Source organism: Microcebus murinus, chromosome 14 (genome assembly GCF_040939455.1).
Source record: "Microcebus murinus isolate Inina chromosome 14, M.murinus_Inina_mat1.0, whole genome shotgun sequence".
NCBI lineage: Eukaryota > Metazoa > Chordata > Mammalia > Primates > Cheirogaleidae > Microcebus > Microcebus murinus.
Window position 1 is genome coordinate 29320751 of NC_134117.1, and position 14886 is coordinate 29335636.

At 42.1% G+C, this 14886-nt stretch overlaps 1 protein-coding gene across 1 annotated transcript in view; it reads left to right on the top strand.

Moving 5' to 3' along the window:
* Nucleotides 1-14886, top strand: part of BLNK (B cell linker) — a 65501-nt gene that overhangs the window by 15995 nt on the left and 34620 nt on the right. The window contains exons 2-3 of the mRNA XM_012767175.3: nt 6487-6552; nt 9820-9869. Of these exons, the coding sequence (XP_012622629.1) occupies nt 6487-6552; nt 9820-9869 (116 nt within the window). The remainder of the gene's footprint in view (nt 1-6486; nt 6553-9819; nt 9870-14886) is intronic.

The following is a 14886-nucleotide window of genomic DNA, read 5'->3' on the forward strand; positions in this document are numbered from 1 at the left end:
TGTGCTGCTCTGAGCCCAGGTAAAGGCGAACACCTGGCCATCAACAGCCACAGCTGATTCCTTCTGCTCGCTTCTCCAGCTGAAAACATTGACTGAAACTCCTGTTGGCCAGTGTGTTTCCTTTCCTGGGGAGAGTGTCTGGGTAAGCCTATGGCCTCGAGTTAATGGAGTAAGTAGCAAGATTTGTTGTTAAAGAGATTTCAGGCAATCGTGGTCAGGTGGGAATATACTCTGGAGGTTGGAAAGTCTTCTCTTTTGCTCTTTGCAATTAAGCCTGGCCTAGAAGGAGATAAACCTGTCCTAATCCTTTTTAAATGGTTGTTAACCTTTGGTGTGCATAAGAGTCACCGGTCCTAGGAAGTCTGTTGAAATGCAGATTGCGGGGCCCAACACAGAATCTGTATTCCATTGGTATGGCTTAGGGCTCTTGCAATCTGAATTTTTAATAGGTAGATGTAGATCATCTTTAGACTGTACTCTAGAAAACACTGTTTCAGAGAACGATCCGGAGAGGGACTGGGTTTGAAGGCACAGGAGGGAACTTGAGATTGTCCCCTCCTTCCCCGCCCTTCAGGCCCAAGCCTGTGACTGACTCCACACAGCACTTGCTTCTCCGGGTCTCCTCAGGTCTGCTCTTGTCTTCTCTCCCCTCCCTCCAGCGGAAGGATCCTGCTATTTCACTGCTGCCTGTCACACCCACCTGGATCAGAGTTTCAGCTATTTACAAGCCCCTCAGTGGGGGAGGGCGAAAGGGAGATGAAGGATAAAAATCTACCTGTTGGGTACAATGTACCCTCTGCTGGTGATGGGTATACACTAAAAGCCCTGACTCAGCATCATACAATGCATGCATCCATGTAACAAAAAACACTCGTACCGCCTAAATCTATTGTAATAAATAAATAAGCGATGTAAATTCTCTGACTCGACCACAGACCTGTCCCATCAGAAACTCAGGGGTGGGGCCCAGCTCTCTACGGTCCCATAGCCCTTCGGTTCTACTAGATTCTAAAGTAAGCCCCTTCTTTGAAGGCAAAAAGTCTGCTGGTAGCTTCCACATGATGATTTTTCTACTCTGAGCACATCACGGGATTTAAATCTCTTGAGGTCCAGGCTCAACCCAGGTCATACTCCTACAGTGTATTGTTAAATAACTAAGTCCAGTGACTTAATTCAAAAGCTTAAAAATGAAAAACAGAGAGTATAAATTTGCTTTGGCTTATACAAGTGACAATTATTATAACTATTTATGTGACTCACTCACCATTTTTAAATGCCCAAATATCCTACTGCTTAAAAATTACATCTTAATATATTTTAAAGCATATATTAGATTATTCTTCCCCTCACCATGGGAGGATATCTCTGAAAGAGATAATCAAAGGGAAGATGTTTTATTCCTTATCTATTTTTTACCTACACACAATTCATCTCAATAAAAACACTGCTGTTTTAATCAAGAGCAACCTGTCCTGGAGCAGACCGGTCATACATTCCTTTGCCATTGCATACGCTGTAGGTTGCAATAGAGGGAAAAAGTGCTCCAAAATAAAATGTGCAATACCAGAGAGCAGCAAAGCTCTGCATCACACAGTGTGGGATGAGTTCAGACAATGAGCTAAGAGCATCATCTCATCCCTCGGTGTGGGGGTCATTGTGTCTTCCCAGGTCACAGAAGTTTGGCAGCTGTAACTGAGCAGTCTGCAGATGTCAGGATTTGTGTGAAGGATATACAGAGAGAGAAGAAAATTTTGAAACATAAAAAGTATAGTTTATCCAGATGACTATAGTTAACAATAATTTACTGTATATTTCAAAATAGCTAGGAGATTTGGAATGTTCCCAACACAAGATATGGTAAGTGTTTGAGGCAATAGATATCCCAATTATCCTGATTTGATCATTACACCTTGTATGCTTGCATCAAAACATCACATGGACCCCATAAATATGTACAACTATTATGTATTAATAAAAATGTAGTTTATGAAACACTTCGGCAATTTACTATAATGATATAATTACACAGTATAATTATAATAATCTGCAATAAAAAGTAATTAGGAAATACCAAGTTGAGCAAATGACAAAATTGTATCCAACTCTTTTGCAACAATTTACATCTGTCTGTTTACATCCACAGCAAAGTCACTTATGCAGATCAGCCCCTGGTTCCCTATTACTCTGCCTGTGCCCCACTCTTGACAAACATCTGATAGGATCCTTCACGGCTGGCTCATTTTGCCCTTTAAGCTGGTTAAGCATTAACTCAGGCTAAAGTTATTCCAGTTACAGTCAGCTTACAATCAGAATTGCCCTCTGCTCTCGATTTGAAATTACTGCATCCTCCCAATCAATCCAATCCATCCCTTGCAACCTCTCTCTCTCAGCATGAGTACTCTAAATCCACAGAGGGCCGAGGGAATATTTCTCCCAGATCCGCCCACAGGGCTCATAGACCTATGTGAGGCTTAATTGTGAACCATTCTTCATGTAACCTAACAGCAAGCCTCCCTCCTAGAGTCAGAGAAATCTGCATTCAGGTTTGTGGGGAAATCACAGCTTCCTCCAAGAACAATGGTTGTGTACACAGACTGTACATTTTACTAACTAAAGGGTACAATAAAATAGTTTTCTCAAAACAAAAGAAAGGCTTGCCTGAAAAGTAAATTCAAACATCCTACTCTTTCAGGGAAGAACCACATGCAATTATATATATATATATATATGTATGCATATATATGTTTAAGTCAGGAAATTACTATGAAAACATAACATGGCTCTATATTCCCACCATGTTAACATTTTCCTCTATGTATATATAAATACAGATAATAAAAGTGATATATGCATATGTCATGAAAATTCAAATAATATAAAAAAATCTTCATTGTAAATGTAAGTTCCATTTTTAGAAAGTAGAAACATCAGGCAGCAATAGATGTATATTTCTTGTTGTTTTTTTTTAAGGGTCTATGGCATTCCATTGTATGGCTCTATGAACATTTATTTAACTAGTTCCCTTTTAATGATTGATGGACATTTAGGTTTTCAGAGTTCTTGTGGGGGCCAAGGAGAGCACAGAAGATTAGAGTTCTTACACATAATGCTGTAATAAACATGCTTATGAGTATATAATGGTATAGTATTGTGACCATGTTTATAAGGCAAATTCTAGTAGTGGAATTACTGGGTCAAAAGTCATGGACATTTTAAATTTTGACACATATTGATTGTAACAATTAACCTTCCCAACACTGGGTAATACCACACTTGTTATGCTTTGCCAGCCCCATAGGCAGAACGTGGTATCTAATTGCAGTCTTGAGTTAGATTTGTTAAATATCTTTCCATTGGTCTGTTGGCCATTTGTATTTGTTTTCTATTAGCTATATGTCCACATATTTTGCTCATTTTTCTATTGAATTGTTCCTCTTTTTCTTACTGAGTTGTAAGATTTCTTTGTAAATCAAGCTATGTAGTCCTTATTATTATGTACTGCAAATATTGCTTCCAGCATGTCATTTATCTTTTGATTTTGTACATATTACTTTTTGTTGCACAAAAGTTTCAAATATTTATCTAGTCACATTTAGTCATTTTTTTATGGCTTCTGGATATGTGTAACTTTTTTTTTTCCGGCATATTATGGGGGTACAGATTTTAAGGTTTCAATAAATGCCCATTTCCCCCCTCCCCCCCAAAGTCTGAGTCTCCATCATGACCATCCCCCAGATGGTGCACATCTCACTCATTATGTATGTATATACCCACCCCCCTCCCCCCTCCCACCTGCCCAATACCCTATTACTGTAGTAGCTATGTGTCCACTTAGGTGCTACTCAGTTAATACCAGTTTGCTGGAGAATATATCTGGTGCTTGTTTTTCCATTCTTGGGATACTTCACTTAGTAGTATGGGTTCCAGCTCTAACCAGGAAAATATAAGATGTGCTATATCACCATTGTTTCTTAGAGCTGAATAGTACTCCATGGTATACATATACCACATTTTATTAATCCATTCTTGGATTGATGGGCACTTGGGCTGTTTCCACAGCCTTGCAATTATGAATTGTACTGCTATAAAGATTTGAGTGCAGGTGTCTTTTTTGTAGAGTGTCATTGGATCTTTTGGGTAGATGCCCAGCAATGGGATTGCTGGATCAAATGGTAGGATCACTTGTATCGCTTTAAGATATCTCCATATTGCTTTCCACAGAGGTTGGACTAGTTTGCAGTCCCACCAGCAGTGTAGGAGTGTTCCTCTCTCTCCGCAACCACGCCAGCATTTATTGTTTGGAGATTTTTTGATAAAGGCCATTCTCACTGGGGTTAAGTGATATCTCATTGTGGTTTTGATTTGCATTTCCCTGATGATTAGAGATGTTGAGCATTTTTTCATATGTTTGTTGGCCATTCTTCTGTCTTCTTTAGAAAAGTTTCTGTTCAAGTCCTTTGCCCACTTTTTAATGGGGTTATTTGATTTTTTCTTCCTGATTTTCGTGAGTTCTAAGTATATTCTAGTTATCTGTCCCTTATCGGATGCATAGGATGCAAAAATTTTCTCCCATTCTGTAGGTTGTCTGTTTACTTTCATGACTATTTCTTTGGCTGTGCAGAAGCTTTGTAGTTTGATCATGTCCCATTTATTTATTTTTGTTGCTGCTGTGATTGCCTTTGGGGACTTCTTCATAAACTCTTTGCTCAGGCCGATGTCTAGGAGAGTGTTTCCAACTTTTTCCTCTAGAGTTCTAATAGTTTCATACCTTAGGTTTAAGTCTGTTATCCAGCGTGAGTTGGTTTTTGTGAGAGGTGAAAGGTGTGGGTCCTGTTTTAGCCTTCTACAAGTGACTATCCACTTTTCTCAGCACCATATACTGAAAAGGGATTCTTTTCCCCAGCGTATGTTTTTGTCTGCTTTATCAAAGATTAGATGGCTATATGAGGATGGTTTTATATCAGGATTCTCACATCTGTTCCACTGGTCAATATTCCTATTTTTGTGCCAATACCATATTGATTTAATTACTACAGCTTTGTAGTATAGTTTGATATCTGGCATATTAATGCCTCCTATTTTGTTTTTGTTGCCTAGAATTGCTCTTGATATTCGGGGTCTTCCTTGGTTCCATACGAAGCGTAAAATTATTTTTTCTATATCTGTGAAGAATGCTGATGGGATTTTAATAGGTATTGCATTGAATCTGTAGATCAGTTTGGGTAGTATAGACATTTTGATGATATTGAGTCTGCCGATCCACGAGCATGGTATGGATTTCCATCTGTTTACATCTTCTGCTATTTCCTTCCTCGGTGTTTCATAGTTCTCCCTGTAGAGGTCTTTTACGTCCTTGGTTAAGTATATTCCTAGGTACTTTAATTTCTTTGTTGCTATTGTGAAGGGAATTGAGTCTTTGATTTGGTTCTCAATTAGATTGTTGTTGGCGTATATGAATGCCTCTGATTTCTGTGTATTGATTTTGTATCCTGAGACTTTACTAAATTCATTGATCAGTTCCAGGAGTTTCTTGGTTGAATCTTTGGGGTTTTCTAGATACAATATCATATCATCAGCAAACGGTGAAAGTTTGATCTCTTCTGCCCCTCTTTGGATACCTTTGATTCCATTTTCCTGTCTGATTGCTGTAGCCAAGACTTCCAGCACTATGTTGAACAGAAGTGGAGATAGTGGGCAGCCTTATCTGGTTCCAGTTCTAAGTGGGAATGATTTCAATTTTTCCCCATTCAGTATGATGTTGGCTATGGATCTGTCATATATGGCTTGTATCATTTTTAGGTATGTCCCTTCTATGCCTATTTTCTTAAGTGTTCGTATCATGAAAGGGTGTTGAATTTTGTCAAAAGCTTTTTCTGCATCTATTGAAAGAATCATGTGGTCTTTGTTTTTGCTTCTGTTTATGTGGTGAATTGTATTTATAGATTTACGTATGTTGAACCATCCCTGCATCCCTGGGATGAGGTATGTGTAACTTTTAAATGACAGTTTTTATAGATTGTACCTAGTAAAGTTTAGAAAACATCTTGGGTCTGAATGCAGTGTGCACTGTGTCCAGAGAGTAGTACTCATCCTTGCAGTGTGGATAAATGCCAATAATAAGTAATAATAAGCACTGAACAGTGAGGCTTGTGACAGCATCACAGGGCTTTTGCCTCCCTTGTCTCCTCAGAACAGACGGATCTGGGAATCAGAATTCCTTTCTTCGCAGCCTGACACTGGCCTAGCCATCCCAATGGATGGGGACATAGCCCAATGACTACATTCCCTATAGAATCAGTCCTGCTTTTCTTCTGCTAAAGTAGCAGATGGTCAACTTAATTAAATACAATATAATTCATGCTATTTGGAGGTTTTATTGTAGGGGTGTTTTTTTCCTCCTTTTTTGTATTCAAAAAGAATAGAAGACTTTATTTTTAAAAATCAGCCTGGTTAGTAATATTTTATGTTTACTTTTGTTTCTTACAGGCAGCTTCAGAAGATGGTCCATGATATTAAGAACAATGAAGGTGGAATAATGAACAAAATCAAAAAGTAAGCTAGACTGTGTTTAAATATTTAGCTCTATAAGATAAGTAAGACTGTGCTATGTTGAAGAAAACAAATTTCTCTGTTACCTGAGTGAGGAGTTGCAATCCTATTCATGTGTAGCCCTTTCTTACTATTGGCTAGAATCGATGGTGGTTAGGTCTAGATTCTAGAAATATGGTAAGTGAGTAAGGTGATACTCAGGGAAGTTTGATTTTCCTTCTCATTGCAGGAAGGGTGAGCTATGACCACTCAAGAAGCCTAGTAAAAGTCAAAGCAGGAAAACCAGGTCTATAACTCTGTAGCTGAGGGCAGCCAGGACACGCCTGGAGAAATCCAAATGAGAAGTTACAAAATACAGCCAGGCTTCTGTAGGATGCCATGTCGGTTTTCTATATTTTGACTTCTGCTTTTTCAATTGTTGCCTTAAAATGGTGTTTTCACAATCGGCACTTGGAAAGGGAAAGCTAGAATCCCAAAACTTCTTGTACACTAAAAACTCTTAAGCTTTTTTTTTTTTTTAAGAAAATAGAAATTATACATACCTGCATTTACCACTCAAAATGTAAGTCATGAGAAAAGAAGAAATGGTATTCTGTTGAGTTTTTAAGTTTTTTTTAAAATGAAAATAATACAGGAAAAAAAAAATCAAGAATTCAGAATTGTAGGAAGTCAAAGTCTCCCACTTTTCATATCCCCACTTTAACTCATTTCCAGAAACAGACATTGTCATGAGTGAGTTCAGTATATCTATATGTATATGTTTACACACGTACAAACACTGATGCTTTACATACCTGTACACAGGTCTGGCATTATATGACATCCACCATTATACTAGCTTGTTTTATTGCTTTCACTTAATCCTATATCATGGACATCTTTTTTTGTTAGTATGTAAAAACAAACCATATTCTCTTTTGAATGGCTGATTAATAGTATACTATAAATGTATTATAATTCAATTAACTAGCTACATTTTGGTGGACAGTTTTTAGGGTGAGGGAGCTGTAAATTTATACTGGCACAACATTTTTGCAGGCCAATTTGATAACATCAATCAAAATTCTCTGGCCAGGCCGGGCGCTGTGGCTCACGCCTGTAATCCTAGCTCTTGGGAGGCCGAGGCGGGTGGATTGCTCAAGGTCAGGAGTTCAAAACCAGCCTGAGCAAGAGCGAGACCCCGTCTCTACTATAAACAGAAAGAAATTAATTGGCCAACTGATATATATATATAAAAAATTAGCCGGGCATAGTGGCACATGCCTGTAGTCCCAGCTACTCGGGAGGCTGAGGCAGAAGGATCACTGGAGCCCAGGAGTTTGAGGTTGCTGTGAGCTAGGCTGACGCCACGGCACTCACTCTAGCCTGGACAACAAAGTGAGACTCTGTCTCAAAAAAAAAAAAAAAAAAAAAAAAAAAATTCTCTGGCCAGTTCATTCAGTATCACTGTCATAAACAATACTTCAATAAATATCCTTTGCAGACCTTGAGTGTACCAGTAAACTAAATTCCTGAAGTGAAATTTCTGCGTGGAAGGAGTTGTGTTCTTACATTTTTGATTGCTATCACCAAATTTTTCTCCCAAAATTTTGTACCAAGAATAGTATATAAAAGTCCATTTCTCTGTGCCTTTAGAACAGGACAAAAGCACTTTTACTTGACAAACATGTTTCTTCTCAGCCTGGAAAATATGGCCACGATTAGTCATTACCCTGGGTGAAGTCAAGGGCCCTTCAGCTCAAAGTGACCCGCAGTTACACTCTCACTTGAAGCCAGGCAACAGGTGCTAACTTGAAAGGAGGAAGCACACAGTCGAACACACCGGTTCCCTAACACAAGACCGCGACAGAGTTTTCACTGGTCTATGGCCGCATGAGAAAATAAGGACCTTGAAGTGTTGAGGGTTGGAGTGCAGCTGCCAGCTACTAAATAAAGTTCAAACCACACCTTGTATTCCTGGTCTGTGCTCAGTGGCCAACGGTCCTTTCATGAGTTTGTCCTCTATACTGAGGTGATTTGGGGATGTCAAAATACCCTTTGTTTTCTTTTATGAAATGATAGCAGATAATGGTTTTTGTTTTCTGAAATTTTACTCTTCCATGACCTGACCCAGGCACTACAACCAGTTTTGATTTTGTTTTTTTTCCCTACAACACCTTGGACAATCTCTGTCTCTGTACCTTAGCATAGGAAATGATACCTTCCTGGCACACCTGCTGGCTATGATAAGAATTGAATGAGATAATATTGAGAGCCTATTTTATCAGGGAAAAAAAAAAATTTCTATGCAAATATATTATTCTTGCAAAATTACAATACTGGTTTATAAGTTCTTCATGTGTGTGTTTTTTAATCAAACGTGAATTTTTGTGCTGCTTTTCTTTTCAAGAAATGAATATTTTGTATATAATGGTTACCCTATATACTGCTTCTATGAAAGGATATGCTATTTTAGTAAATAAAGGCTATTGGATATGTTTTATTTATATATATATTTTAAATTTCATTAAGCAAATCATTCTTAATTAAAATGGGCAATTATTATTAAAAATAATAATTTAATATACACTTTACTAATTTCAAATAATAGAAATTGAGGTGTTGTTAGATTTTATAAAATGTCTGAAACTTGGAATACTTTTTAAAAATGTAATTTAAATTTTCTTATTTTAATGAGTGGAGAAGGATTGTGAATATTCAGTACATTTCATATGTGCATAAAGATAGTTGTTTTGAGAGTTCTTGAAACCGTCGGAATTCTAAATAAGCTAAATATCACAATCCCCAGTATTGAGACACTCACTGTTCACTTATTTGACATTTTGTAAAGTGGTGCAAAAGTAATTTTGGCCTGACCTACAACCAAAACGTTTATTATAGTTAATTTTTGTCCTGTTACTGATACCATTTGTAAGCCATTAAAATATTGTTCAACTTCTCTTACCTTCCTAACTACCAATCAACTCTTATCTTCCTTGAACCTCAGCACTCAGAGCTAACTAGTACTCTGGCCTCTGTGAGCCCTTCACCACCCAACTTCACCTTCCCCCAAGTAGCCACATTGTGCACTGGGGACATGGGAGAGGTGGGAAACCTCGGACTACTGGCTTCACTGTATTTACCATATGTTAAATCTTTCAACATGATGGACCCGAAAGAAGCCATTATTCATTAGTGGTCTATCTGTTATCTCTGTATCAGCTTATGTCATGGGCCCTGGCACCGGCTGTCCTGCCCAGTGACCCTTTGTCTAATGGTTCTTACTTACAGGCTGAAAGTCAAAGCTCCTCCAAGTGTTCCCCAAAGGGACTATGCTTCAGGTAAGAGTATTTCTAACATACTTTAACTGATTCTTGACTAAGTTAATATTTATATTTATATTCATGTTCATGGAAAGGGAAGTATTTTACTCATTTAAAACAAAAGTCGCCTATCCTAATTTCAAGAATGATCACATCTATTAGACATTTGACTACAAAGGAGATCTAGTATTATTCTTCATCCATCCATCCATCTACTCATCTATTACCAAACACATATTAAACATCTTCCATGTGCCAGGTGTACACAAGGTCTTAGGTAGAAATACAGTGCTAAACAAGTTAGAGACTCCACACTCACAGAATTTATAGTCTAAAAGGGAAGATAGATGTCATTAAAAGCAATTACAATTCAGTGTGATGGGGAAAGTAGCTTCTCCTCATCTCTTGCTCTATTTGTCCGTGTACAGAAGCCTCTAATTCTCTTGATTCCTAACTGAATGTGGCCCTTTCAACCCCCACTCTCCTACCAGAGAAGTGCTCTGAAATAAAGTTCTCTTTAAATCTTTTTGTGACTCTGCATCACCAACAAGCAGAATTGCAAACCACTGAGCCTGCACACAAGGTCCTATAATGTTGAGCCACTAACTGGCTGTGTAACCTTGGATGTCTCCTTCTCCTTATCTATATTATGTGGGAATTAAATCAGAAGATCTGCCATGTCCCCTCCAATGCTAATACTCTCTACTCCTGCAGAAGTGCAGACCTTTGGAGCTCAGGGCCCAGCGATGAAGCTATGAAGCAACCTCTCCTAACATTCCCTGACCCTAGCAATTTGCATTCTCCAGTCTTCCTGAGGCTTGGCATGGTTCTCTTTGTTGACCTCAGACACGTGCTGTCTTCCCCGAAACCCTCCAAATAATCTTAATATCAGTACATTTGTGCTTAACCTCTCCCAGAACACAGAAATGTGGTCCAACTGGGTCTTCTAAGCCTTTGCTACACAAAGTGTGATTCCCACCCTGGCAGCATTGGCATCACCTAGGATCTTGTTAGAAATGCAGAGTCTTTGCCTCACCCCAGAACTACTGGATCAAAATTTGCATTTTAGCAAGAGCTCCAGGGGACTTGAATGTATATGAACACATTAACTGCCATGTGAGTTGTATTTAACCCACACTAGTTTCGAGCCCAGAGCCTTGAGAAGCATATGTAACTCACACGTCTCTTTACCTTGGAAGGCACTTGAACTGTTTTTCAAGTTGCATATAACTGACACACAGAAAACAATAAAAAATAACAAATTTTTCATTAAATTAGAAAGGATCATTTTGTTTTTAAAGTTTTTATTCTATTTTTGTAATAAAACACAAAAAAATGGTTTTCCTAGTGTGGCAGTCAATGTGTTAAATTTGGAAAACCTTGCTATAAACCACCACCTCTGACTTTATTGCTTCTCCTGAACTGAAAGACAAGTAGATCCCCCCAAATCCACTGATGTTTTGGAATCTCCGAAATGCTTCCTATTGCTTTGCCAGAACAGTAGGGCCTTGCCCAGTCTCCTCTGTGCTTACAGCTCAATCCCTGGAAACGGTCCAAAACCACCGTCACCACCTGCATTTTGTGCCCTCCCCTACTGCTCCCTCCCCACCCCAACCTCCATCCCAGGAGCACTTCCAGCTGCTTCCCCTGAGCCTTGGGTCCCTGCACAGCTGCGTGCCCAGGGCCTCAGCAACCAGCCCTGAGGGGTCCTGAACCCGGGGAGTCTTTGAGGACCTCGGAGACCGCAGTGCACAGAGACCTGAGCCTGGGAGGCCAGTCAAGTGCTCTTTGGAGGCCTGTGGAGACTTGGTCCACCCAAGGATCCTGAAATAAACCCACCCGTTTCCCCCAGAGACTGGATTATTGTCCTCTGTCCAGTCCTGGGAGCAAATGGCTCCTCCAAACCCTCTAAGCCAAGAGCATGTTGACCTTGGTAATGCTGACCTTCAGAGGGCAGAGGATGGAAAGGGCCAGTGCCTGCCTAGAGGTCGGCAGAAGACTCACTATAGTCCCTCCCCTAGAGTGCAGGAGGGCAAAGCTTGAATTGCACAAAGAATGGAGCCTGGCCCCTCCAGAGATGCAGATCTGGCTGGTGCGAGCCTGCTACCTTCAGTTCAGACCCAGCCACCCTGCCTGTGCTCTGAGGAGTGAACATTGCCTGCAGGGACCTCATGGTCACCAAGCAGAGTGTGTTACCCGGAGCAGCTGGCATTGCTGGGGGAAAGGAAGATATCCAAAACCTGTTGGATATTTATTCTGTTCTGGGCAATATGTTAAACTCTTTACAGACATTCCTCATTTAATCTTTCCATTAGCACCATTATACATTAATAGAAATTACTATTCCAGTTTCGCAGAGGAGGAAAATGCATCTCAGGGACATTAAGTAACCTCTCCAGGGTGACTGCAGCCAGTAAACCCAGCCCACGCTCCCATTCTCCCAGTCCTCCCCCCCCCCACCCAGGCTGAGATGTTTACACTTTCTCGGGCATTTCTTATCATTCTGAAAGCACCAGAGCCCCTGATATTCACACCAGAACCTGCTTCCCAGTTCCTGAGCTTCCGCACTCGAACAGCCTCCTGTAGTTTTGAATTCTGAGGTCGGGCTGCAGCGGGGGGGGGGGGGGGGGGGGGATGGCGACACTGGTCGTGGTGCCCCAGAGGCTGCTGGGGTCACTGCAGGAGCCCCACTGGTCACCCCCAAAACCCTAAGAAACCAGAACTGAACAAGATCTTGTTCCTTGGATTCTTGGGCCCGATATCCAGGGGCTGTTGTGACATCCCTGCCAGGTCCACCTTCTACTTCTCCTCTGGCCACTGATGTCTTGGAAGGAGATCAGAGTAATTACAGGGCGAAGAAGCTGAAGTCACTCAAATGAAAAAGACTCTAGGGCAGAGAAGGCACTGGAACAGGGACTCCTGGGTAAAAGCCCACCAGAGAGCACAGGGTACACATAACGACCCTTCGTCCACTGGGGAAGTGAGAAACGACACTGCTTTGCCCCTGCCCTGTGTCCTCAGTGGAGCCAGCATTTGTCTGGTTTCCTGTCTCCTGGTTCACACTCTCCCAGTGAGGTCGGCAAAGCTATCAACACAGGTCCTGCCACATGGAACTCAGGATAGTGGAATGAAATTTGTCCCCTATGACAGTACATCCCCCCTGTTAATGATCCTGTGACGTGGTGAACAAACACACAGGCAAAGGGAGCTGCCAAGATGTGAAGTATTTGGACTCAAAACAGCCCCTGCAGCCTGATTCTGGGCCTTGTCCTCAGCTCCCTGCACTGAATCACGTCTCTTTCTCCTCTCGGCCGGACGGGTGGCATGGGCCGCACGCTGCCGCCCCCGCAGCCTCCATTGTTCTGCTTTCTGTTTCTTCCCTGCGTCTGTCCTCACCACTGCAGCTGGCCCACCTTCCTTCTCTCCTTCCTTCCGCATCTCACTGAGGTCTTCCCACGTGCTCCCTGTGCCGCCAGCAGCTCTGTAAGGGGAGCGATGGGCGGGACCCAGCGAGCGCGGCCTGCAGAGCAGGATCCGGGCCACAGCTGAGGCTGTGTCAGATTCACTGAGATGCCACGAGCATCTGCCCCGGGTCCCTGCTGACCCAGAACTGAAAGGCTGGACTCACCCGCAGAGCCCTCGCCCCTTTGCTCACACCATCCTCCACAGCCCCCATCTCAGCTTGTCCCTGGAGTCCCCAGTGTCCACTGTGGCAGGAGTCCCCCTTGCCGGCAGCACGTCTGGCTTTGCACCCCCTGTAGTCTTCTGTCCCTTTCCAGAGCAGGGCGTTCATTCTGTGCACATCTGCCTCTGAGACCTGCTTCGGGGACTGCCTTGTGAGGCCCTATCTGAGCTGGTGGAGGAGGACACCCTCCTTCATCTTCATCCTCTCGCCTAATCCTGCTAGTCCTCCAAAGCCCCATTCGGTCCCACCTCCGGCACGCAGCCTCATGCAACTCTCAGCTCACCCTAAGCTCACCCTTCTCTGAACTCTCCCAGCACCTGGTAATGATCCCAGGTGCAGGGACACTTATCAGGAAATGCTACACCACCCTGGATTGTCCTCAGTCTCATTCAAGATCGTCCTTCTGGTCTCTAGCTCTTTGTTCCCATTACGAAGGGTGGCTTGGTGAGAAGACCTGGGACTTTGGGGTCCTTTAGGCCTGGGCGCTGGAATCCTGGCTTTACCCACTAAGCGCTGTGTGAACTTAGAACAGTTTTGTGATTTCGCTGAGCCTCTGCCTCCTGATCTGGGGATAAGAATACCCATCTTTACGTAGTTCTGAGAATTGCAGAGACTGTAAATTAGTTGTGATGGCCAACACTGAGCCCTTAGACTGCATCAGATACTCTTCTAAGCACCATTAACAATGTCCATTTTAGTGATGAGGAGACTGAGGCCCAGAGGTAAAGCAATCTACCTAAGATCATGCTGCTGGCGAATGGCAGAATCGGGATTCTGAGTTAGGCGGTCTGACTCCAGAACCCAAGCCAGAACCCCTGTGTGTCTTGGCCTGGAGCGGATGCTGAGATGGGGGCCACTGGGGCCATTCTCACGTGGCTCCTAGTGCCTGGTGCTGTGCCCGCAGGATGGACCAGGCAAGGGCAGGAGTCCCTCTGTTGGGTGGAGTGGAATTATGACACAGCAAATGCAGCATTAGCCCCAAACCCGGTAAAAGTCACCATAGGAAAGGCCACTCCTGATACGGAGGCTGCCCGGGCTCTCAGCCTCCTGGCAGGGACCACGCAATCACACACATGTAAAACCACCTGGCCCATATTAAACTCGAATTTACTCTCCCCCAAATTTTACCCATTACAATTAGAGGCTTTCTAGGATCCATTTCTTTGTGGTAACCATGTGATTGTCATGGGACCACATCAGTACTGGGACTGAAGCTTTATCGAGACATTCCCAATGCCCAAGGTGACAATGACATTAATAAAGCATTATTGTGTGCCAGGCTTTGCTAAGCATTTCACATGTAGTATATTACTTGATTCCCATAAAAGCATAATGCAGGCACCATCTTAT